The sequence below is a fragment of the Notothenia rossii genome (genome assembly GCF_949606895.1).
Source record: "Notothenia rossii genome assembly, chromosome: 2".
NCBI lineage: Eukaryota > Metazoa > Chordata > Actinopteri > Perciformes > Nototheniidae > Notothenia > Notothenia rossii.
In genome coordinates this window covers 71,370,939-71,398,625 of record NC_136904.1, presented here as the reverse complement: position 1 = coordinate 71,398,625, position 27,687 = coordinate 71,370,939, and the positions used below count along the sequence as shown (strand labels likewise).

The 27,687-nt window shown below is 42.4% G+C and overlaps 1 protein-coding gene across 1 annotated transcript in view; it reads left to right on the top strand.

Annotated features, from left to right (window-relative positions):
- The window catches only part of LOC307029139 (partitioning defective 3 homolog B-like), a 124,786-nt gene that overhangs the window by 29,838 nt on the left and 67,261 nt on the right, over window positions 1-27,687 (top strand). The window contains exon 3 of the mRNA XM_079664806.1: window positions 3,490-3,591. Coding sequence (XP_079520932.1) covers window positions 3,490-3,591 — 102 coding nt within the window. The remainder of the gene's footprint in view (window positions 1-3,489; window positions 3,592-27,687) is intronic.

The following is a 27,687-nucleotide window of genomic DNA, read 5'->3' as shown; positions in this document are numbered from 1 at the left end:
TTTTCATTGTTACCAAGGTGGTTGCTAGGGACGCTGCTATCGATATTATTTCTTTTATGTTGTGTAACTGTTTAATGGTGTTATCTTTTTTGCTACCCTCTTCCCCGTCAATTTATAGTGTTGGTCCACAGCGCAAACGTATTAGTTTAAACAAAATCCGCATCTAAAATTGTGGCATAGAGACGTTATTTTCCCCTGTGCAATTCTCCATTTACTTAACAATAACACATAATTATCCTTGTGTTTATTTATTTGTTTGATTAATAAGCACAAGTTGGTGTCCGTCAGGACCGAGGGTCGGGGCAGCTCATTTGCTTTAGAGAATATTACACCCGGAAGTAAGTATTCTCTCCGCTTCGCTTGACAAACCTTGTGATAGTCCTCAAGCTCTGTGATTGGAGAGTGTGCTCCGAGGGTTACGCAGAGCGTCGAACAGCACTTTGAAATGGGATGGAACCACGGCAGACTGTCCAAAAGTGGATTTGAACGGGTCCACCCCGTCCCCCCCCTCCCCCACCCCGTCCCCAGAACTACACATGCTGGCTATTGTGTTTCGCAACATGTTCTCTATCTATGGCACGTCTCTACTGGGAGTTCTAGTTTTAAAAGACGTTTTTGTATTTCCCATAATAAGAAGTTGTGTACATCCCTGGAGGTTTAGGGGATAGGAAACACTCAAATTTAAAACATATAATTAATAAATGGGTGAAAATTGCTTGTGCCCATAATGGGCAGCATTAATGTATATACCCACATGCCAGCTAAGGTCAGAAGAGCTTTATTTAACAGCTGGTCTTATGTTTGTGACCCCTCCTGTTGTTAATTGATAAGCCTGAAACATGCACTTGTCAAGGTTCAGAGGCAGACTTTGCAAATATGGCAGTAGCCATCGATCATCTTAAGATAAGATATACATTTGTGTTACATCAGCATGTGTAACAGTTGTAAATATGCAGTGGTGTTTATTTGTAAATCATTTAGTATAATCACACAAATTCTGTGTTTTATATTGAATAATTCTGTGTTCTTTATTTATTGATGGTTCAATACCTGACAAGGCCGGAAATGAAATATCTACATACATCTTATAAGAGTAGAATACATATGTATAATATCAGTTAAAATAAGTGCTTCAACATAGTTAACATTGCTGGAGTTATCCACAAATAGTGATAGATGTCTTGTTATACACTGTTGAGGAACCTGCGACCCAAGTTTTTCATTCATTGCATAACTACACCGTTTGTGTGTATGATATGTCAATAAACCTTAGAAAATCTTGAAATCTTGAAAGGGATGTGCAAAATAGTCATTATATACAGTCTTTAACTATTAGTATAGAATAACGAGTAATGAACAGACTTTATAAGGATCCTATTAATATCTAACAATACAAATAATGAAATTCAATAACATGCTTTAACCACTAGGTGTCCCTTTATATCAGCTGTGCACCTTTATGGTGTGAATCAGGGGTGGGGAACCTTTTTCCTCTCAAGGGCCATTTCCATTTTTACAATATCCTCCGAGGGCCGTATACAAGTTATTGATCTCTGCTTAAAAATTCTAAAATCACAGATTCATTTGGCCTTTCTTTCATGCTGTGCAAAGAAAAAGCAACCTCTCAATCCAGATATCTTACTATGACTCGCGCATGCATGCATGTGAACGGTGTGGCACGACCACCAAAACAGAAAGATATGGACACAAGATGTGTGTGGGGGGGGGAGTTAAAAGCATCAATCTGGTGCACTTTGAGAGCAACATTAGGAGATCTATGGATACATCTCCCAACATCCATATGAAACAGAACTTTAAGCAGATTTATTTTTCTTTATGGATATTTTACAAATCACTCCCCTTTCAAACGGTATTCTTGTTTACTAATCATTTTTGCTATATAGTATTTTATACCTGTTTACTTTATTCTCTTATTTTTTTATAACTATAATGATCATATAAAGATGTGCCTTTACCTCACTGGTTGTAGAAAAAGGTTCTTATATTCATTAGCATAGCTAGCTAACCAGATGCTAATAACAACAAAGTTATTGACTGTATGATCAGTATGACATATGAACAGATTGCCACTGGGCTTACAACTAAAGACACAGCCTGGCAAAAACTGCGGCATGTGTACGGCTCCTTATGGGTACTACAATTTCTGGAAGTGCCGGAGTGACGTTCTGGTGCTCTCCGTCAGAACTGCACCCCTGTCAGACGAGACATATACCACGTGATGACACTTTAGGCTCGTGTTGTGTTCAAGGACCCTGACCTTGGCTAGGAAAAACAGGCACTCGCTTGTTTAATTTGTTTGCGGTCTAGATTTCTCAAATTGTTTTATTTTTTGCGTGTGTTTATAAATTACCTCGAGGGCCGTATACGGCCCGGGGGCCGGAGGTTCCCCACCCCTGGTGTAAATACAGCCTATCTACCAATTGGATCAAATATAAAAGTCAGCCGAATTAGTGTTGATATTGCGAGGAGACGTATTGTGTTAAAAATACATCACGTTTTCAGTGTTGGCGGCAGTTCCTCATGTTTGTCTAGAAGTCTTCTCATCAGGGCTCTATAAATAGAGAACTACGGCAGATATGTAATATTTAATGCAGCCGAACCGTGTATTACAATGCCGTTATATGATAACTTTCAAAGAGAAAAGCAAGCACACTCGGAATAAAGTATTATTTTATTTAAAAAAAATGTTTTCGGTCTGTTTCCGGTATTTGTTTATGACAATGTGATGTGAGATGTGAGACTGGAATTGCACAGGGGAAAATAACGTAGCCTATCTATGCCACAATTTTAGATGCGGATTTTGTTAAACTAATACTATTGCGCTGTGGACCAACACTATACATTGACGGAGAAGGGGGTAGCAATAAAGATAACACCATTAAACAGTTACACAATATAACAGAAATAATATCGATAGCAGCGTCCCTAGCAACCACCTTGGTAACAATGAAAACGTTGTATGGACACAATTTCCTGAAGTAATCTTCGTAATAACTAGCAAACTAAAGATCATGTACATCCACTGCACACATAATCTGAAATAATAACTCATATTTCTCGCATCAAATGACATCAAAACGCATTTTAATGGCCAAACTAACTTTAATATAGGCATTTTCCAACGAGAATAAAACGAAGTTCGGCCATGTTTTTTTTTTCTGCAGGGAGAAATTTGAATTTCACGTGACATAGACGGCAGCCATTGGAATGAGTGGTAAAAAAAAACGTAGGGATCCTACAATTTCAGAAGCGTTTTTGTAGAAATACTATGTCCTACGTTGTGGACCAACGTAGTTATTACATGTTTTTTTGTGAGACTGGGTTGGACTGACTCCTGCAGCTACTAATTATAAAAGGCAGTCAGGCACATATGTATACTTATACATATAATGGGTAAAGAGTTCAGCAGATTTCAGGTTTATTTGGACATTATCTTGTTTAATGATGTTTGTTGAACCTGTGTTACAGGAAGGAGATTTCCTGGTCAGGACTCACCATGTTGAATACTGTGATGGGGGGATTCTGGACCCTGATGACATACTCAGTGATCTGGTAGAAGACAAGGACAAGGTAAGATCTGCTGGAGAAAAAGCCATGTTGTGGCATTGCTCCTGGTTTAAGTCTGACAAAGATTTGAAAGAGATCAGTGAGATAGCTTTACTTGATTTAATTTCACTTTAATATAAAAACTGACATTATGACAGTGGTTTTGTCACTTTAAGCTGAGCACAAACAGCCATGTAACATTCACCTTCTCAATTCAAACCTGTGAAGTCTGACTAACTCATGTGAGGTTAAATAGCCTCACATCAAAACAGCTTGATTCCTGAGTGACCAACAGTAAGCAGAGTATACACACATGCATGTTACTCAACAAATATAAAGCTTGCCAGTCCACAAAGAAAATAAACAGGTGTCTGACAGCTCTAATAAACCATCTGTATCCCTATTGATCCTTTTGATACCTCTCATATAATGCATTGATCCTTTTGATTTAAAGCTATTCATTGGTCACATAGCAAAGTGTATGGACTTGTACGAATGTTTGAGCAGATTTCTGTGTGTGTGAGTGTGTGTTCACAGTATTGAGCTGCAGTGTCGTCTTAGCCACTCCCTTGGATAGAATATTGCCTCACAAGCAAAATTCAAAGGGAAAAGGTTTTACTTTGCCTTCAGCATTAGGCTGTGTCATTAGCAATTCACTTTTTGGAGACTTTGCAAACTCAATCCATACATCCCTGTTTCCTTAGTTTCCCCCTGAGGAATGTGTCATTTTTCATTTTCCCCCTTTGGAAAGGTCTTTTCACTCTGTCATATGGACTCAGGCATTATTAGAATGTGATAAATGGCTTAGATTAAGGGTTTTTTGAACCATAGTTAAGGACCTGAAAGGAATCTGGAACCCTCTCTGCACATTAAAACAGTATCAACATGTTTTAATGAGCCTGTGTCCTATGGTGAACTGAATTTTTCATTTAGGTCACTGCCTAAAACATCTGAGCAACCTACTGGCTAGAAAATGTTATGCACATTACCCCGTGCTCGGCTCATACTGTATGCCTTTAAGGATGTATACATTCTGCAGGATTTGTTGGAGATTCTCTGAACTAATTAAGAACAAAGTTGCATAGGTTGGCAATTTCTCTCAGGGCTGTAAGAATCTAAAGGATTAAATTGATCTCTCCTTCTCTAAAAAGGGCACACAGTTAATATCTCGCTTTTAGATCTTGTTACCAAGTTAATTTAGTTTCCAGCTGAATGAAAAGTGTTTATTATATTGTGTTATAAACAGCGTTTTTGTCCCACATGACGTTTTAAAAAATATTTGTAGCTTATGATGTTCTCTCTGCTGGATGAGTTTCCCTCATGAGCCCTAATGTCTCAAAGTGAGCCGGAGAGTTACATGATGACACGCTAAGCCCCCGCCCAGGGGCCACACGACTCCATGACAGGAGCAATAACAGAATCAGGAGACCAGCAACTGACCTCAGGGATTACTATTATGAGAGCCTGTTGCCATGGTGTTGTAGAGCTTCAGAGAGCAGCATTCACCCATCCTGCCGTTGGATAGTTTTCACTCTCCCTATGCCAAATTCAACAAAGAAGTACCTCCCGTGGCACGTACACTACTTCTGCTATCAATCCCCCAGTACAATGCTCTGTTTTATAGATACCAATCATGGATGTACACAAATAACTCGATACAGCGTTTGAGGCGAGGCCCTGTTCATTCATAAAAAAGTTGCTTATTGGCGCATAAGCCAAACTGGCCTGACACTCAAGAACAAAGAGCATGCGCACTTGTGATTTTCTTAAGCCCCGCCTCCAATCCATCATGGCAGAATTGTTGCTGTTCACGGCACAGCCAAATGAATAAAGGCAGACAATTACTCGGCTCTAATATAATATTAAATAATATTTGGGGTAATCAGTGCCTTTTATTTAAGTGACAGTGTTGAAAGGAGGAGACAGAGGGGAGACATGCAACATATGGTCCGAAGCAACTCCTGTTGGAACAAGGGAATCTTTTGGACACAGCCCATATATACTTTTAAAAGGTTTTAAAGAACAGCTGGGCAACAGTTGACACAAAGGCAGTGGTTTATTACCATGGAGATGAAACGGTCCAAACATGTGTAAAGTTTATCTAACGTGTGCCAGATTAAGATATTTATAGCCCCTTTTGTTAATGTACCCTCTTTACCTTAATCTGAGCTCTAACCAAGAACCCTGAACACATTTACGTAGTCACAACGGTAATCTAACTTGGTCTGTCTTTGTAAAATGTTCATATCATTTTTAATATCGCAAGTCTATAATTGAATGACGTGGTATTAACTTTGCACTGCAAATCGTGCTGAGAGAAAAATTAGCATCTTGTAACGTAACGATTTCTGATGTCACTTAAGATCTTGTTATTTTGAGTTTACTTCTTATTTCACATATTTCTATAAAACCAGAGGTTTAGGGTTAAATATAGGAGTCAAATGCAAATCACAATTAAATGTAAACTAAGGTGCCCATTTTATTGTTCAGATGCGCTTCAGGATATACGTCAGCAAGTAAACGCATCACCGTCAACACAGCTTTTACAGTCAGCGCTCATTCTGACCTTGTGTTGTTGCGAGAGGGTTGCCAGTTATCAGGTGATTGTTTCCGCGGCTTTCGATGTCTTCAAATAGTCTGTTATGGAGGACACTGATTCACAACTCACCATAGCGTTCTCATTCATCTATGAACAGAGCTTCACTGTTAAAGACTCAGATCAGATTGAAGAAAACTGAGTTAATGAGTTGATGTAAAAAGAGGCCAAGTTTAACCTAGCTAAAAATGATAAGCACTGGTTCATTTGAATTAGGGATGCCAGAAACTGACCATGATCAAAATCAAAAATCGGACAGCCCTGGTGAATAATAATCGATTATTCACTATATTTTGGTTGAAACTAAGCCAGGAAAAAAACCAAAAACATAAATAATAATAAAGAAATATATAAATAAAATCGAATTTTAAAAATTATTTTCGATTATGGAGACTGTAACGAATATTCGAATAATCAAATAATCGCTGGCATCCCTAATTTGAATAGAAGGATAAGTGGTATACAAATATAGTATAAAAACACATGGATACTATAAAATAAAATGGTCCTTATGCGGATAAAAAAAAGTGCCTCACTCTAATTCCCCAAAACACACATACAGTGGGACGCACGCACGCACGCACGCACGCACGCACGCACGCACGCACGCACGCACGCACGCACGCACGCACGCACACACACACACACACACACACACACACACACACACACACACACACACACATAACCCGTGCAGAATGATACCCAGCAGTACACACTTCTGAGCAGCAGAGATTGCATATGAAATGAAAGTGTGAAATATTCATTGGATTCTGAAGCGAGACTCTCATAGTATTACTGAGCTGAGATGAATAAACGGCTCCTAATCCCAGATGAGTGTTCTACTGTAGCCCAGACTCTCACTGACTGGCTTTAGGTTTAGACCACAAAGAAAACACAAGAGTTTCGAGGTCTGCTGAAGACAGAGGTCAGAAATACTGTTTAAAAAATCCATTGCTGAAATACACCCGACTGCTGCATTTGAAGGAGGGCTCAGATTTATTAATGTTTAAGGTGGTATGGTACCTACTATGAGGAAGTGTGCTGCCTATTTGTAGGCTTATAAATGTAGGATATATTTACGAATCTGTCTATTTTGGATTTTGATCTATTATATGATGTGATGTAGGACATGTTTAGCTTAGCGTGGTGTAGCTTAGCTAAGCAAAGCATAGCTTAGCGTAGAGGAAATAATAGCAGTAAAGGGGAACCGTTAGCATAGGTCTGTCAATGCTACATTTAGGTGCTGAGTCTTTTTCTAGGCAAATTGGTAAAAGAGACAACTTCACTTTGACAATTAGTTTGATGGTTGTTCAGTTCCTCTTTCATCTTTCAAGTAATATCTACATTTATAGACAGAGCTACAGAGGAAGGCAAATAAATACATTAATAACATGAGAAAGAACCATTGTTCAGTAGATAGACCCTTTGCATTATCGCCTACCACCTCAAAGAAAATAGTTTTAGCAGGTGGAAATATATATGGAAAACTATTTAACTATTTTTCTAACGTGTTTCCTGTGCAAATGTACCTTTTTAGACCGCCGCACAAGCCCACTTTTTCTTCTCCATTCCCCTAATGTCTCCCTTGCATGTTGTTTATCAGGCCCACTCCCAGCTTTATGTCTAGGAAAATGAAATGTAAGCAGGAAGTCTGGATTCCCATCAGCAGTTTCCATGTAGCTGGAAGTGTAATTCCTAATGTATTTTTCCAATCTGGAAGGTATTGCAGAAACAGCCGTACAGAGAACAGGGTTTGTTTAAAAGGTTAGCTGGTAATGGATAGCAGGGGGGGGGGCACTGTTGCCTTGTATAATATTGATGTATGTTCTAGGACATTAATAATAACACATGCTGTTGATCAAATGCACTCATGCAAACACAGACCAAAAACACACTTGGCATGCGTTCCTTTGCAAACATCAGGGTTAAACACAAATATTCTTCAAACAAGAGCGCTGGTGATCACTTCAAGCATACATTTACATGTCACTGATACAAACAATGCATTCTATTATGGTGGGAGTGCATTTGTGTGTTTACCTTACACACATAGTAAGCCTAATATTATTGATCTATATAAATGAGGCTAATTAAAAACCTACAATCAGACATCACACTCTACCAAATTGCTTCAGTCAAACTTTGTCTTTTTAACAATTTAACACATACGCATACCTTAAACACACATGCACCCAGTAAGGCTGGTTAATGAGGCTAACATTAATCATAATATTAATTTAAATGTCTTTTATGCATTGTGTCATACCACAATATGGCAAATGTGTACACAATTGCATGGTGTTAATTTTGTGTCTAATTTTAACTTTGACAAAATGTTTATATAAGAGAACACAATATGATCATATCATTATGTTCTAATACCATTGAAAGACGTTTATAATCGTTGATACCCGAATACATTCTCGTGTTTGACCTATTTCAATGGAAAGACTCTTTGGGCACCAGCTAGCCTCAAGGTAGGTAGGCTCAGCGTGAGCAGAACTTTAATCATGGGTAATTGTGCCAATCATTATTTTGACTATTAACTAGTCACGCACATGAACATTACATGGCAAATGGTTTGGTTTGATTGTATTCAGATACTAATGGCCTTTACCAGGACTTCTTGTTGGTTCAGATACTAGCTAAATGTTTCTATTCATGAACACCTTTACTCTCTCCAAGGCATTTTTTACATTTTTCCTTTCCTCTAATACAGTGGTTCTCAAACTTTTTCTGTCAGGCCCCCCCTTTGGAGAAAAAAAAAAGTCGGACCCCCCCAACACAAATAGTCAGGCTCAGTGGCGACGCCAGAGATTTACTTTGGGGGTGCTGTGGGGTAGCTTGACGTTTCATAGAGGGTGCTCAAACATTTAGGGTTTCTCATTAATGTACCGGTCGCTACAGTGGAATTTTCTACTGCAACAATCCCCACGCATATACACAATGTACCCGCGACTGTTACAATGAAGGCTCGATAATCAGCTCACGGCATATACAGTTGCAAGAAAAAGTATGTGAACTAGAGATGTTAAGATTCACCGATTCGCATCGGTGCACCGGCATAAACGTTCAAGATGCGAGTGCACCGGTTGAAAGAGTGCACATCGGCTACAGTTTGGGTTGAACCGGGTTGAACTCGCGATGCATCGATTGCGTAGCGTCTGTGCATCGGTAAAAAAACGATTCATTCATATAAAATCCCCTCATCTTGTCAACGCTCAGCAGAGACGATCTTTGATATTTGCTTCGCCACTACGGAGAACGAGAGTCTCAGTTATCAACACACACGGAAGTTGAGGAGAAAGAGAAACACAGCGCACTGAAAAATACCTACAAATCAAACGTTTGGCAACACTTCGGATTGTTCAAGAAAGACGGTGTAATAGTCCTTTATGCTATATAGTTGACCGCAGGTCATAGAGAGTAATAAGGTATCCGTAGACCTTTGTATGAGGTATCTTTATTACTTAACAGGTCTACAGCCATGATACATAGATCCGTCCTAGATGCGGACTTGCATACACACAGTATCACTCCGCAGCCGCACCCCATCAGCAACATCCTGATGGTATATGTGCGCGGCACTATTACTACAGACGGTCAACTTGAAAAATCACTCGCAAATTGTTAACGATGCCGAGCCGCTTTAAAGTACACAAGTAGTACGAGGAACTTAACGACGCACATAAAGAGGCGACGTGGGGTCTGCGGCTGAAAAGAGAAACCTGAAAGTGAGACATATGAGTTAAATCACTCAGTGAGGTGTTCTGTCAGAGAGAGGTGTTTAGCTTACAGCAGCCTGTGACGGCCAATAATAATTTAAATGTCTTCCTTACTGTAAGCAGTTATGAAATACCTGTTTGTGAAAGGTTATTTGTTTTCTTTATTGTTCAGATAGAAACCACTGCTTTCTGCTCACTGGTGAGTTGGCCTCTGAGTGTTAAGCACATCAGGCTTGCAGCTGTATGGGCATTGCTCTATGGTAGCTGTTATTTGCACATTGTTAATCATGAGCAATGCATCCTTACATTGTTTAACTGTGAGGTGTTATACAATCGTACTGTACTCTGGAGAGCTTTTAAAGGTAAACAAATAAACGGCATGATGGGATGTGCACTACCAAATATGTAAAGCACTTTTTTGTTAATGTATGATTTGCTGCATATAAGGAATAAAACAAAAATCCTCTGTCGTACCATATTGAAGTATCATTATTTTTGCATCGTGTTGAATCGCATCGTATCGCCCCGAATCGCATAATGTTGAATCAAATCGTATCGAACTGTATCGCAACAGGGGTGAATCGTATCGTATCGCATCGCCTGGTGTTTCAAAGGTATCGTTAATGTATCGTATCGTGGCAACGTATCGAGATGCGCATCGCATCGGCCTCAGTGATGGAGATGCACATCCCTAATGTGAACCCTTTGGAACTACCTGGATTTCTGCATAAATTGGTCATAAAATGTGTTCTGATCTTCATCTAAGTCAGAACAATAGACAAACACAGTCTGCTTAAGCTAAAACCACACAAACAATTATATGTTTTTATTGAACACACCATGTAAACATTCACAGTGCAGGGTGGAAAAAGTATGTGAACCCTTGGATTTAATAACTGGTTGACCCTCCTTTGGCAGCAATAACCTCAACCAAACGTTTCCTATAGTTGCATATCAGACCTGCACAATGGTCAGGAGGAATTTTGGACCATTCCTCTTTACAAAACTGTTTCAGTTCAGCAATATTCTTGGGATGTCTGGTGTGAATTGCTCTCTTGAGGTCATGCCACAGCATCTCAATTGGGTTGAGGTCAGGACTCTGACTGGGCCACTCCAGAAGGCGTATTTTCTTCTGTTGAAGCCATTCTGTTGTTGATTTACTTCTGTGCTTTGGGTCGTTGTCCTGTTGCATCACCCATCTTCTGTTGAGCTTCAATTGGTGGACAGATGGCCTTAAGTTCTCCAGCAAAAGGTCTTGAGAAACTTGAGAAATCCTTTTTCCGTCGATGATGGCAATCTGTCCAGGCCCTGAGGCAGCAAAGCAGCCCCAAACCATGATGCTCCCTCCACCATACTTCACAGTTGGGATGAGGTTTTGATGTTGGTGTGCTGTGCCTTTTTTTCTCCACACATAGCGTTGTGTGTTCCTTCCAAACAACTCAACTTTGGCTTCATCTGTCCACTGAATATTTTGCCAGTAGTGCTGTGGAACGTCCAGGTGCTCTTTTGCAAACTTCAAACGTGCAGCAATGTTTTTTCTGGACAGCAGTGGCTTCCTCCATTTTATGACCAACTTATGCAGAAATCCAGGTAATTCCAAAGGGTTCACATACTTTTTCTTGGAACTGTAGGTGTAAGCAGGGTTAAAGTGCTATTTTTATAGGTGGTGTGTGGACCTCACATAGGGGGGTCCGGGGGCAAGCTCCCCCGGGAAGCTTTTTAAATATTGAAGTTAAAAGCATCAATCTGGTGCACTTTGAGAGCAAAATGAAGAGATCTATGGATACATCTCTCAACACAGAACTGTAAACAGATTTACTATTTCTTTATGGATATTTTACCAATCATTCCCCTTTTTAAACTTTATTCATTTTTTAATGTCATATAGTATTTCATACCTGTTTTCAATTTATTCTCTTATTTTTTTATAACTATAATGATCATATACTGTAAACGTGTGCCTCGGAAATAATTGTTTACATTAATGGTGACCAAAACGTTTGAAACCCACGGAGATAACACTGAGAGAGTCCTTTAGTTCACTGAGTCTGACAGGAGAGGACTCTCCTCCACTTTGTTGTTGAAAAAAACTCCTTATATCCGTTAGCGTAGCTCGCTAGTACCAGAAGTTAACATCAACGATCTCCGGTACCGGTGCGCTCTCTCTCTCTCTCGCTCGCGCACGCACACAAAATGGCTCGTTCCAAACAGACACAGAGCCGAGCTTTAAAGGAAACACAGAGACCCAGACGTAATAGTACTGTATCATATTATTTTCGAATCAATAATTTTTCAAAATATGATTTTTTTTTAATCTTTTTTTTTTTTAAATAAGCATTTTTCCTCCTGGTCTCTCGCGCCCCCCCTGTCATGCCTCTGCGCCCCCCTGGGAGGGTGCTCCCCACACTTTGAGAACCACTGCTCTAATATCAGGATTTATGGTGAAGGATCCACAGGAGAATCAGTATGAGGCGAGGAAAGCAGATCAGATTGATATGTTTTTCAACTTTTTTGTATTGCTGACACTGCACTGCACAATACTCTGTTCCTTTGAAAGGTTCTTGTATCATTCCCCTGATCTGTACCATTATAACTTTGTCACAGAGTTTATAAGCCCAGAAACCTGGCATGAACATCAGAGGAAAGAAGCGTTTGTGAGATAACAACTTTTCCTTTGGCTCTCCAGTGTTCACCTCCTCAGATAAATGTTGTTCAGTAAGATCTACAATGCCACATTGAGTACTTTTCTGAAACTGTTTGTAAATGGCCTTGTTAATCCTGTTAAAATGCACTTTGAATTGATCAAACTTGAAGCATGTCTGGGGATTATACTGTCTGGCAGGCCGATGAGCTGAAACAACCCTAACAGTCAGACTTGGAGACGTTTAGATGCCAACGAGCCAACTCAGGTGTGTGTGTGTGTGTGTGTGTGTGTGTGTGTGTGTGTGTGTGTGTGTGTGTGTGTGTGTGTGTGTGTGTGTGTGTGTGTGTGTGTGTGTGTGTGTGTGTGTGTGTGTGTGTGTGTGTGTGTGTGTGTGTGTGTGTGTGTGTGTGTGTGTGTGTGTGTGTGTGTGTGTGTGTGTGTGTGTGTGTGTGTGTGTGTGTGTGTGTGTGTGTGTGTGTGTGTGTGTGTGTGTGTGTGTGTGTGTGTGTGTGTGTGTGTGTTTTTTGCTGATTCACTTAACCTTTGTGGGTTGACATCACACTTTAAAAGGAAATTATGAGTGAACCCGATTGCCCTGAAGATCTTTTGATAAATATGATTAGAACAAGCTGGGAAAACAGCAGGAAGCCTAGAGAAAAAAAATTCAAATGTATTTACAATGTTTCTTTGTTCACATTAGAAGGGAACTTCCATATATTTAACACGTTTAATAAACTAAATTGAAGAACAAAGAACGTTCAAGAGAAATATTACCGATACATATTAAAGAAAAGCAGCATGCCATATTGAAAGTTATATTTTCCCTCACCCCAGCGGAATTGTACAAGTGTATTCAGTCTCAGGCCCTTGGTAAGGGTCAGACACAAGCACAAACACACAGACATATAACAACCTGCAAGTGATTGACATGTTTTTTCATTGGTCATAATAAACTAACCTAAAATCTATAATGACAGCAAAGTAAAGGCAAAGGCCAAGTGAAATATCAACAGAAAACACAGCTCTTGAATTGAAAAGCTTTTCATTAGATACACTGAGTCTGGGCTCAATCCCAGTCAACCCAGGGAGATAACAGAGTAGCCACCAAGAGACCGAAATCAGAAAAGGGAGAAACTCAGTGGTGTATGAAGACAAGGAGGGAATAGAGGCTGACGCATGGTACAAGCAAATCGGTTTATTTATTTAAAAATTGACAAAAAAAAGGCACTATAATGTTGAAGTAATTCTGCTGGAGCCTGATAAAACTGATCCGAAAATAATAATAAATGAATGTTACTGGACGAGGTAATGGAATCTTCAAAGGAAACCAATGTCAAAAAGACAATACTGGACAAACTACACAAAAAATATCCTTTATTAATACTTAACACAATTAATATGACTATTAAGACTAACACGTAGGTGGGAGGTGAACAATGGGATTAGGTCTGCTCGGTTTAAGCATCAGGTTTTTGTTAAATTGCCTAGGATTAAAATGTCACGATTAAATGCGGACTGTGTCAGAGGCCACCCAGGTAAAATGATGTTTCTCAATATTACGTCTGCATGTTTTTCTATTCCCTTACCAGTCTCATTGTTTTCAACTGAGTCATGGTTCAATTCAACCTCCTCAATGAATAAAAACGTATCTTATACGGCATGCTGTATGAATCAGATCAAATAATGCCTGTACGTCTGTCTGCTCTGTGTGTGTGTGTGTGTGTGTGTGTGTGTGTGTGTGTGTGTGTGTGTGTGTGTGTGTGTGTGTGTGTGTGTGTGTGTGTGTGTGTGTGTGTGTGTGTGTGTGTGTGTGTGTGTGTGTGTGTGTGTGTGTGTGTGTGTGTGTGTGTGTGTGTGTGTGTGTGTGTGTGTGTGTGTGTGTGTGTGTGTGTGTGTGTGTGCGTGCATGCGTGCGTCATTTCTGATGATAACTGTAGAGCAGAATTACAGGGCATTACGTATAATAACCCTTCCTTCAAAGAGGGTCATAATTGCCTCATTCTGACTGGCTGGTGTTTTGCTGCTCACAATGACAGAGCTAAGCTGCTGAGAAGGGGAAAGAAAAACAATGGAAAGAGAAAGGAGAAAGAGAGGAAAGGAGGATAAACATGTCCAGAAGTGTGAGGGGAGAAGGAGACACTGAACATTGTTCAAAATCAAGACTTAAGAAGGAAGGGTAAAGAGAGCCAGATATCAGAATCAAGCTCATGCTATATCCTAATTACTAGGATATTTTACATTTTGTTCTACACATGTTGGCAAAGCCAAATCTAGTTTACAATTGTAGTCAACTGACAATTGGTTAGTTATTGGTTAAATCCCCAGCTCTTGCAGTTAACATGTCATTGTACCATTACTTAACCTGAATATTGCTCCTGATGGCATGGCTAACTGAATGTTAGCCTCCCCATGTAAAAGCCCTTTGACGGGTTGAAAATAATTGTCATTCAAATTGCCAAATAAATAAATGCAGTCTCAATATACTCTGCATTATGGGCTTTGAAAGAAATGCAACCACCTCTACTTGTGCGTAGTTTCCTTGTGTTTCTTACTTTGCTTGATCACCTTGTTATGGAGATCAATCATGTTATTTATGTTTTCCAGTAGCCTATTTGTTCCATCCATCCATTTATTTCCAGAAGCTATATCCCAAGGCTATGCCCACCATTAAGTCACATTTTAAACAATATATGAAAATGGCAATGGATGGCTTGATTCAAATCCGCTTTGAATTGTCATACACATTTAGATGCCAAGCCTAGTAAAATGTAGTCTCTGCATATAACCCATCCTAGTATTATAGCACAAAGATTGTCAACCATAAGTCGTAAATCACATCCATGCATTTACATGACCTTTAAAATTGTTTTTGGCTCCCAACATCTTACTACTTCTCAACTTACCCTAGCTAAAGGCTAAAAACGTGGATAGAAATACAAACACATAAACATATGACAAGATACTAGAACCCAAAGCTTTAAATAATTGGCAATGATACTTTTCCAAACAAAGATTAAACTGTATTTAAAAGTTTCAAATGTGTTTCCAACCAAACACAGCTAATAGCCCCACAGTTAATTGCCTTTTAAAAAAACTAAAATGATGATTAATGTCTATATGATTATATTTCAGCATCGATGTAGATGCTATTACGAGTTCACAGAATCAGTGATGACAGCAATCAATCTGTAAATGATGCGCCACATACATTAGCTCAGCCAAATTACTTCTGCACATGTGTTTGTGTGTGTCTGCGTAGGTGCACGCCTAGATAAATGTGCAGTGGCCCGACACCATCATTTCTCACTCACGATTACTAAATGACCATTTTTGTAAGCCCTTAATTGATTCATTTGTATCTAGAACATACACACTATGTAGCAAATAAAGCATTAATGTGCATGCTATAAGTTACAAAGGCCAGACAGAAGACAGAAATAAATGAGCACGTTTTACAGAGCTGCATCTGTTCGCAGCAGCAGCTTGTGTTATTTACCAACGATCAGCTGAGTTTGTATAATCATGGTTAGACAAAACTGTCAAGTTAGAGAGTTCAGAAGAAGGGAAGGGCCTTCTGATAACAGGAAACCTGCTCGGAATACTTCCCTTATTAGCATTTCCCTACATTGTTAACAATTCTAGTGTTGAAGTGACCTTTAGTTATTTGGGTTTTACTGATGGTTAAATATGTTCAAAGTAGGAAAAGAGGTTTGGCTCTGACCTTTGATTGACATGAGGGATAAAGTAGTTCATTGGAATGGGAAAACATAAAGAGCAAAACAAACACAGCTGAATGTAGGTATCTTTTGTGTTTAGTTTCCTCAGCTTGTGCTGATTTAGTCTGATATGAAAGTCAGGTACAACCTCACACTGGACCATTATACACATTCACTTTCTACTTTACTTCCTTGTTTTACAATATAAAGTTTATCTGATGCTGTTTGGGGGGAAGGCAGTAGCTCAGCTACAGGCTTGGCGTGTGAACTGGATATTTACCCGATGGTCACTGGTACAAGTCCTTGAATGGAACCAAAAAAGAAATAATATGTATATATAGCTAATGGCTCCAGGGCACCAAACCCCTTCACTCATACACCTCTCCTTTAATGCATGTGTTTGTACATGAATCTAAAAACAAAATCTCCCCCAGAAGATTAAAGGTATTGCACAACATGAGTAAATAAACAATCATTTGAAATATATACATCTCAAAAAAGAAGATAAAACAGAACCAAAATAGTTATAAGATAAAAGTTGAGCGTTAATATAAAAATATGTCCATCGCTATCTGACAAATAAAACACTATTAAGGGGCACATTAAATTAGATATAAATGTAAACTTATAAGTCCAATCAACAAAAAAGGATGTCTGTCTGTTGGCCTGATTGTGTTCTCCAGAAAATGGTTTTGGCTGACTGGAAAACTAACACACACACACACACACACACACACACACACACACACACACACACACACACACACACACACACACACACACACACACACACACACACACACACACACACACACACACACACACACACACACACACACACACACACACACACACACACACACACACACACACACACACACACACACACACACACACACACACACACACACACACACACACACACACACACACTATAGTCATGTAATACAAACAGTGTTTTAGCCACCTTTGCCCTCTCAGCCCTCCATATGAAGTTGCCAACTGACGAGAATAATATTGACCTTCCACTAAAGAAAGCAGTGCTGCTTATTGCTTTCACACATTGCACTGGTTTCTTTTACTGGGTATGTAGGGGGTTGTATGTGGAGGGCATATGTGTAATGCACCAGTATGAGGAAAGTTTATATATATATTCCACTAGGAATGCTCCGATCGATCGGCTTGCCTAAATGGCTTCACCGGTCTGGCAGTATTTGAAGGTGTCCGAAAAAGACGTTAAAATAGCGTTATGCAACCTGTGCGAAACAGAAATCCCTCAGAGTTAGACCTAACACACTTAGCTATTTTATCTTCCTCTGGAACAAGCTAAACTAGTTATAAATATGTTTATTCTTCATTGTCGGGTCACTCATTACTGGATCAGTGAGCTGCATGAGACGATACTGACGGGCTGTCAGTGGAAGGAGAGAGAGAGAGAGGAAAAGAGAGTGCTTCCGCTCATTTCTCCCGTGTTATTATCCAAAGTTAACGTAAACTTGAATAATGTACTTCATTTGAATGTAATAATTATGTTGGTTGTTGTTTGTGGAAGCGCCAGTGAATGAGCCCCATTAATTGAGTTTTAAAAATCACTTTAAATGGAAGATCCCCATAAGCCCCGCCCACTCGATCGGATCGGCGATCGGTATTGGCCGATACTGATTCCGGCGATCTGCGATCAGCCCCAAAATTGGCGATCGGAGTGTGTTTCTTGGGGTGTTGCCAATTTTGCAATATAATAGTTGTGTCCATACATCTTTATATACATCTCTATTCTGACAATCTGTTCTTTTTTGGACAATGGGAGTGAGTGAACTATTAGCTACAGTAGTTGCTTGTAAAGAGGCAAAAGACTGTGTGTTTCCAAAATGCAGTAAATACCACAAAAAAGATTAGTATTTTGAATGCCCTACAAAGAATAATCCTCCTCTAACCGCTTACCCTAACCCTAACCCTATATCAAAAATAATATTGAAAAAACCCACAAAATGGAACAAGGCCCATTTTTTTTTATATACATCCAAATTAATATGATGTCCCATATCATAATCATTGCAATAACATTTTTGATATATGTGTGCATGTTAATGTCATGTCATTGAAGAAAGACTTAATTGTGTTTGTCTTTCTTGGTTATATAAAGAGAACTGGATACAGTGTCCGAGGCGGGGCCCCATTTATTCCTATGAGAGTTGCTCAGTGGCACATTAAGCCCAAAATGGAGCAAATGTATATTTAGAAAAAGTACCTGTATCTCGGTCCATAGGAGCATGCGCGTTTGAGTTCTCATTCATAACACTCCGTTCGATGTCTCACTATGGGATGCGCCTCATCGCGGAGCAAACAGAAGCATCAATCTCATTACGCCAATCCTGATTGGCTGGTGATCTTGACGTCAGCGTCAGGGAATCCACCCACCCTATAAGTAGCTTGCGCAACGTCGCAGCGTCATTCAAACACCTCTTCTCGCTTCAGAGCACATCTCGACATATCAGTAGCCGGGCTAGCTTAACAGTCCACAGACTGAACCCAAAGCTAACTTTCGGTCGACGGGCGCTCACCGGCTACTTTTCTGCTTCGCAAGAAGACTGTTAATACTATCACACCAGTTAGTATTGCAATCTACCTCGCCGTTTCTTCTTCTGCCTTCCCTCACTACCGACACCACGGTATCGAGGACGTTTTTTATTTTTCTCTCTCACACCAGAGGAGGAGAAGATAAAAAGGTATTAACACACCAGTTAATATTCTTTGAGAATAAAATTCTACACCGTCGCTTTTTCTCCGGACTAACGACAGGTGGGGAAATAATTTTTTCTCTGCAACGTACCTGTTACGAGCGGGTCCTCTCCACGCCGTCACCACGGCAAACGAGATGGACGCTTCTCTCCTTCACACCAGAGGAGTCAGGGACTCGGAGGCTCGGCTCTGCGGCTGCGGGTTGAAGATATCAGGCACAGACTCACACCAGGTCTGCTCGTCCTGCCTCGGGCTGGAACACGCCCAGGAGACTATCGACAACCCCGGCTCGTGCGGGCATTGTGCCCGCTTCACCATCAAGAGCCTCCGCCGACGGCTAGCCCGCCAAGCTAGCTTGTTGGGCCAGGACCCCCTCATGTCCGCTGTTTCACCGGCCGGCAATCAAGACATGGGGGCGTTCGCCGCAGAAATTGAGCCCTGAGCTGTGTCAGGCTGGGGCTCAATAACAGCGGCAGCCGCGGAGGCCCGCGCTGTGTCAAGCTGGGGCTCCCAACTGGACCTCACCATGGTCTCGCCCGCGGAGGATGTCCTGGAGTTGGACTACATGGAGGACGAAGAGGATGCCTCTGAGTTCCTCATGTCCGACTCGGATGAGCAAGAAGATGATATCTTCGTGTCATCAGCTCAGGCCGCAAAGCCGGGAGCGATGGCTTCTCTCCCGGGCGGTAGCGCACCAGCTTCGCCCTGTCTGAGCATGGACCTGCAGGCCGTGTGTCAACGCGCCGCGTCCAGGCTGGACATCCCATGGCCTGAAATGGCCAAGGAGACCTCCAGGTCTCACTACGAGGGGAAGACTTTGCCCCAAGCAGCGAGGACAAAGAGGCAGCTCCTTCCAGTCTTCCCGGAGATGCTGGACGAGGTGTCGGTCTCGTGGAGAGACCGCCCCTTCAGTAATAAGGCCCCAATCCAGGGTGCCTCCTCCCTGGACTGTGACAGTATGGAGAGGCTCGGCCTGCTCCGCATACCGCCCATGGAACCGCTGGTGGCAGCCCACCTCCAACCGAGGCTGGCTCCGACACCAAGCAGGAACCCCACGCTACCGGTGAAGGCAGACCGATTCCAGTCAGCGATGACGGAACGGGCCTATAAAGCCGCAGCGTTGTCCGCCAGGGCACTCAATGTCTCCTCACTGCTGACCGCCTACCAGGCGGAGCTCTGCGAGGACCTGTCAAGCAAACCTGGGCCGGCCGTATGGGACGAGATCGCAGCGATCACAGACATTTGCCTCCGTGTGCAGCGCTGTGCAGTCCAGGCCACGGGCAAAGTCATGGGCATAATGGTGGTACAGGAGAGAGCCAGGTGGCTCAACCTGACCAACCTCCCAGACCGGGAAAAGGAGGATGTTCTTGACATGCCTATCGTTCCCGAGGGTATTTTCGGCTCCGCTTTAGTCTCGATGCAGCAGAGGCGTGAGTCGAAAAAGAAGGAAGACAAGGCCCTCTACCTCTGTCTCCCCCGAAAGGTCCAGCCGCTACCTGCGACGGTCTCGCGGCAGTCCTTCGCCCCAGTTGCCTCACGTCCTGCCCGGTTCAAGGTACCGAGGCAGCAGAGGCCACAGCCCGCCCCGAGTCCCCAGCCCAGGCAGGAGACGAGGACGAGCTGGCCGAGAAAATCTCCGGTTCCGGCAGCAGCCGTTCAGGCACAGCCGACTCAGATTTTCGGTCACCAGTCGAGGAAGAAGAAGCGGGTGGTCTGACAGCCTCCTCTCCTCTCCTCGGTGACAGAGCTGGAAGTTCCCTGTTCCCCAGCTCCAGACGTTTTTTCGGGGTGCCACCAGGCCCCCATCTTCCCGCCGCCTCGAGTGATGCCGCAACGCCATCATCAAGTTCGCGCCAGATGGGAAACGGACTTAATACCAGAGACAGCAAGTTCTGCTATCTGCCTAAGTCACAAAAAAACATGTCACAAATACCGTTGTTTTCGAATAAACCATTTTTCACTGTTGCATCCATGCTTCAAGCCGAGGGCGCAGTCCAAAAAAATGAAAAGAAAAACAATAAAAACAATAAACAGTCTGTCACCTGTCCCTCTTTTGAGAGCAGCTACGGCCTCTCTCAAAAGGCGGATAATAGACGGGTCTGTGAAGGCACCGCCGCCACGCGCATGCGCAGTGCCGGCTGGGGTTGTCAACCTGGGGTACCACCGTGTTCAGACACTAGAGGGCCCCATAACACAACAAATAGAGACTCAGAGGGAAAGAGACGTGACATCTCCGCTCGCTTGCTCACAGATTCTGCTTGGGTTTTCAAGGCAGTAACACAGGGCTACAGGCTCCAATTCGCTGTCACCCCCCCTCGCTTCTCGGGTATTCTGTATTCACAAGCCCGGGGAGAGTCAGCCCATATTCTGGAGCGAGAGATTCTCTCGCTACTAGAAAAGAAGGCTATATCTATAATACCCGCCGAACAGAGTCAGAGCGGCTTTTATTCCAAGTATTTCCTCGTTCCCAAACGGGGAGGGAACGGAATTCGGCCAATACTAGATTTGAGAGCTCTGAACAAATATCTCAAAAGATACAAATTCAGAATGCTCACTCACACATCCCTGCTACGTCTCGTGCGACAAAACGACTGGTTCACATCAGTCGATCTGAAAGATGCGTATTTCCACATCCCAGTATATTACCCACACAGGAAATATCTGAGGTTCGCATTTCAGGGTGTCTGTTACGAGTACAGAGTACTTCCCTTTGGTCTGTCTCTCAGTCCGAGAATGTTTGTAGGATGTACGGAAGCCGCGATAGCCCCGTTAAGACAACAGGGTATTCGCCTGGCAACCTACCTGGACGACTGGTTGCTTCTCGCACAGTCGGAACAGGAGGCTATTACGCAGACAAATGTCCTCGTAAAACACCTGCTCGACCTGGGTTTCATAATAAACACAGAAAAGAGCATGTTGTCCCCAGCCCAGACTGTACTCTTCCTGGGCCTACACCTGAACTCGGTCTCCTTTACAGCCCGCCTGTCAGCAGAAAGAGTGGAAGCCTTCAGAGCTTGTCTCGCTCATTTCCGGCTGCGCAAATATGTTCTCTTCAGATCATGTCTGCGGTTACTGGGGCTCATGGCGTCAGCCATCATGGTGGTACGACTGGGACGCTTACACATGAGGGAGTTTCAGCGCTGGGTAGCCGCCCTCAGAGTAAACCCCGCGCGTCATGGCGCGCGGAGACTGATGGTCACTGTGAAATGCGTAATGGGACTGCGCCACTGGCTGCACCCAACCTTTCTAGTACGGGGCGTGCCTATGGGTGCTGTCCACCACCGACGCATGTCTGACGGGCTGGGGAGATATTTAAGAAGGTCGACCGGTGAGGGGTCTCTGGAGCAGAGACCTCCAACGGTCGCACATAAATTACCTGGAGCTTTTAGCGGTGTTCCTCACCCTGAAACGCTTTCTGCCTTTTCTCAGAGGACACCATGTCCTCGTGAGGACAGACAATACGACCACAATATCGTATATAAACCGTCAAGGGGGTTTGCGTTCTCTCCAGTTACACATGCTGGCACGCAAACTGATCTTGTGGAGCTGCGGTCGTCTCCTCTCTCTGAGAGCAGGGCAAACCTGTTGTCCAGAGTTGTACCACTATATGCAGACTGGACTCTACATCCAATGGTTGTGAGTCAGCTGTGGGTGCGTTACGGCCGAGCCGCGGTGGATCTGTTCGCATCAAAAGAAAATGCTCATTGTCAGCTGTTCTTTTCAATGCGCGATCTAAACGCACCGTTAGGCGTGGACGCGCTCGTGCACGTTTGGCCTCCGGTCCTCCTGTACGCGTTCCCACCCCTGGCTCTGATACCCCCAACTCTGGCCAGAGTGAGAGAACAGCGCCACACACTGATCCTGATAGCTCCACACTGGCCTGCAATGTACTGGCTGGCGGAGATTTATCAGCTGCTGTGCGGACGGCCGTGGCAGCTCCCCCTACGCAGGGACGTACTGTCTCAGGCGGGGGGGACAATCTTTCACCCACACCCGGAGCGCCTGGCCCTATGGGCCTGGCCCGTGAGTGGTACAATCTGAATACAGTGGATATGACCTGTCGCTGAAGACAGTGCTGTTACTGGCCCTGGCATCCGCCAAGCGAGTCAGTGATATTCATGCGCTCTCTGTACATCCTTCGTGCACTCAGTTTGCTTGGTTGGTAATTTTCCAGATAAGCTTGTCTGGCAATACGGGAGTTCAATATCCCATAGTGAGACATCGAACGGAGTGTTATGAATGAGAACTATAGGTTACTTACGTAACCCCAGTGCTCAGAGTAACATGTAGTGAGATGTCTCACCAGATGACCCTCCTTGCTAAGGTGAAGCGAGAAGATGTGCTTATTTTGAATGACGCTGCGACGTGACGCAAGCTACTTATAGGGTGGGTGGATTCCCTGACACTGACGTCAAGATCAGCAGCCAATCAGGATTGGCGTAATGAGATTGATGCTTCTGTTTGCTCCGCGATGAGGCGCATTCCATAGTGAGACATCTCACTACATGTTACTCTGAGAACTGGGGTTACGTAAGAAAACTATAGTTTTTTAACGCCGATCTCCTGCTCCCGGCTCATTTGTTGGAATGGAGACGGAAAATAATTTTGGATTCAGTTTGTAGCGCATTTTAAACTTTTAGCCAATAATGTTTTAGAAAAAGGGCTATACAAGTGTTCATGATGGGTAGCTTATTAAGCTAAATACAGACGTCTTTAGCCCAATGTAAGTCGATGGGAAAAATGATTATTGGGCAAGGACTAGAACTGGAGCGTAGTGCCATGTTTTGGCCACTATGGACATTCTCTTCGTGATAGCTTGGTTTCTGTACATTGTTGTCACAATCTCAAGTGGTTTGACACCCATGTGTACTTGCTCTTCTTAGTCCTTCAAAAAGGTACAGGCCATAAAGTAATCCTGTCCAACGTTCCTTTGTCCTTTCCTTTATGTCGCCTGACATTTTTCATTATATAGTCATCATATGTGCTAATTTTCATTGATGGGTTGGGTTGTGTGTGGGCAGGTGTATCTGGTAGTCCTTGAGAAGGGTAGAAGGACCATAAACCTTGTCTTTCTCCAGGAGCTGCGATATCAGCTATCAGCTAAACTGTGAATTATATTTGATAAGGCTATGGCCTCATAGGTATATTGCGGTATACTGACACGTATATCAGTCTATAGTGACAGTCAAAATATATTATAAGGGCACCCTTTACTATATGCACATACTGGATGTATGCGTGTCGCTGAACTATCAGCTTTTGTGATATATGGCTTACGAGGTTACAGATTCAGAGCTGATTTACAATGGCAGTCTGTGTAATGAAAATCCTTCTTTGTGTTTTTGATAGGCTACAAGGGTATATGTTCGTGATTGGGGGCTGAACAGAGTGCCATTAGGAAAGATCAAATAATAGTCATTATAATGCTGCCATATCAGTGCATGACATTAAGGATTTTGGGAGATGGCCCTGTGGGCTATCTAAGCTAATTTACAGATGGCCCTGAGACCAATTGAGATTGCCCTGAAACATGCGCGCGGACGAAATTGCACGAAGGTTTTGAGGGGCCTCCCCCTAGAACATTTAGATTTTTGCAGGTCTTAATGTAGATGCTGTCTGGTGCATTCTCTAGACTGAATTATAAGATGAACCACGACAATATTATATTGTACAATTCCAATTTTATTCTTAATTTCAATTGTTTGTTTGTTCTTATTTGTGTTTGCTTTCTTGCATGCGCTGCATAGCTATAATAAATACTTAAGTTGTTGGTCAAGACACTTTCCATCTGATAAAGGCAAATGCCTTCCTAGATTTAAAAAAGTGGAAAACATTACATTCAGTTATAACTGCCAAAACAAACATTATTTACACTATTATGGCCCCTGTTAAAAATGTTTGTAATGTTATCTACTGTAAGTTGGTCGAACGAATGCCTCCTCATCCGGAAGCTGACCGAGCAGACCCGAGCAGCAGTCGAGAGGAGCTGAGAGGAGCCGAGCGCATCTGCGAAGCACACAAAATGGCGACGTCAGAGTTCCCTTTAGCCGGCAAATCTAAATCTCTTCGGTCAAAAATAATTTCCCTTTAGCGCCACTTATGTGACAGACAAGAAGAGTATGTGACAGACAAGAATAGTCAATTCTAATGTCTAACACTTAATGTGGAGAAAGAGATGTCCTGTATGGGTTGATTGTGCGTTGATCTGTTGGTAATACCTCGGGGTTCCGGTGGACATGTAAACAAATGCATAATGCTGCGCTATACTTTGTGGCCTCACCCAGTTGCATAGCGACGCTTATTGTTTAGGTGTCTTTTAATAAGCAGGTAGTCCTATCATTAGCTAGAACTAGCGAGATCTGATCAATATGGACATAAACGCGAGTGAAGTCTAAACTGGCGGGAGAGAGAGATCAGCTGCTGCTTACGAGTCGACACGCAGCTCCACATGATCACATGCAGCAGTGAGCGGACAAAACACACACTTCAGGTTAGAATATCACACTTAGCTATTTTAATTACCTCTCAAACTACCTAAACTAGTTATGAATATGTTTAGTTTAGTTGTCGGGTCACTCATTACTGAATCCGCGAGCTGCATGATACTAGCATAATAGATTGCCCGATCGGGCAACCAGCAGGTGAGGCTTCATTGCCCGATCGGGCAACCAGCAGGTGAGGCTTCATTGCCCGAGCTAAATACTAGATGGCCCCGGGCCATCGGGCAGTCCTTAATGTCGAGCCCTGCATATACTGTAGCCAACCTGCTAGAGCCGGTAGCCCATAAAGCTGGGATATGTCCCCACTGCGGAGGACCCGTGTTTGGAATAGACTGGGCCCTTTAGACATGTCATCCCCTAATTCCAAATCAGGCACTGAAAAATAATCTTCAAAAAATAAAATATAAAGCCATTATTTTGTGGAATTAGTTATAAAACCCGGAAATAAGTTAGCATTTTACCACTTCCAGAACGTGTTATTTGTTATATGCCTGAAATGTGATCTGTGGCTAACATCAAGGTTTGGTTTGACAACATACAATGCGTAAGATAACGCCCTACTTGTGAAAGTCCGAATATTCGATGTGTATTTAAAAATAAGTTTGCTAAAATGAGCCTTCTTAACGTCATCACGCCGAACATTAGCCACCTTTTAACTTGGATGGTGATGCTCGGCCACGCCACCGTGATGTGTAGTATTTATAGATTCACGTTAGCTTTTTACTCCTGGTGATTGCATTTCCGCTTAAAAATAATAAAGGTTGTGTTAAAATGTGTAGATTGTCCTGCTCAACAGAGCGTCTAAGTATCTTAAATGTATGTTTACCACAGAGTTTATTTTCTGCATTATTCCAAAATCCAATGGAAGAATCCCATTGTTTTTTATTGAGGGAGCCCTTGTAATGTTGTCTGGGTTGGCCTAAAAAATATGGCTGCACCACTCTATTGTTCTTAAATCTTATTTGGCAGCAAACTCAAATGGGGATTTTACCATGTGTGTGTTTTATCATGTGTTTTAGGTTATTGCTATGTGCAAGTTATTGCTATGTGCAATAAGCTTTTGTGTGTGTGTGATTCCAGCAAATCATCTGTCAAATTGCTGCTGACGCCCGTCACATCCATCTGTACATCTTTCTGTTTTACACACCGACACACACCGACACACACACACCGACACCGACACACACACACACACGCACACGCACACGCACACACACACACTACATAACTCATCAAGAATGTAATGGCTTCAAACAAAACCTTTAATGTCGCATAGTCTCATATGTTACAGACGTGTCATGTTTCACATGATCACACACACAGATGGGTAATACAACATTACTGGTGTTGCACATTTTGAATAGGTTCGTAATGTTCCATTAGTTTGATTGCCTTACAAAATGTCACACATGATGGGTAGAAACAATAACATCTGAATCGAGCTAAACTCAATTAAATGGCTGTTTTTGTGTTTTGATTTAATGGCTAAGTTTTAATATTGTTCATTTACGACACAAGTGACGTGAGTGGATTGTGACACTTAGACACGGATACATGGAGATGAAAATGCTTGCAGAAAGATCCGCACACAAACACACTTTTGCTTACACCCACACACCCTCACACTCTTCAAAAGCAGTGGAGTGGAATAATGGACAAGGCGATGGAATAGTGGGCAGATTTGATCATTCACACTCTCTTAACCACCAGCCATCTGCTAAATGCATGCATTCTTGTCTTTGTGTCTGTGGGTGTGTGTGTGCTTGTGTAAGTCTACACACACACACACACACACGCACACGCACACGCACACACAGGATCACTATGATTCCTTAATGGCTTGGACGAACACTTGTCATGTTAAACAGCGTAATTCTTGTGTCTTGCGTCTGAGATACTAATTAAAATTAAAATAAAATACGTGCTTAATAACCGAAAGCGATTGCTTTGAAGACGATAAGCGTCTGAGGGCGAGGGGCAATATTTTGGGGGTTCTGGAGTAGCCAGTGCATATCCTTGCCAAGACTTCCTCTTCTATGCATTGATCAATGTTTAACAGTTTGATTAGCAACTTGAGACACAAGATTGGAGTTGAGAGAAAACACCTAAAGCCAGATTTGTCGATCTCAACACGGATTGTTTATCTGCATGATACCAAAGCTTGCTAAAGCTTGATTGGTCAATATGACTGTCTACA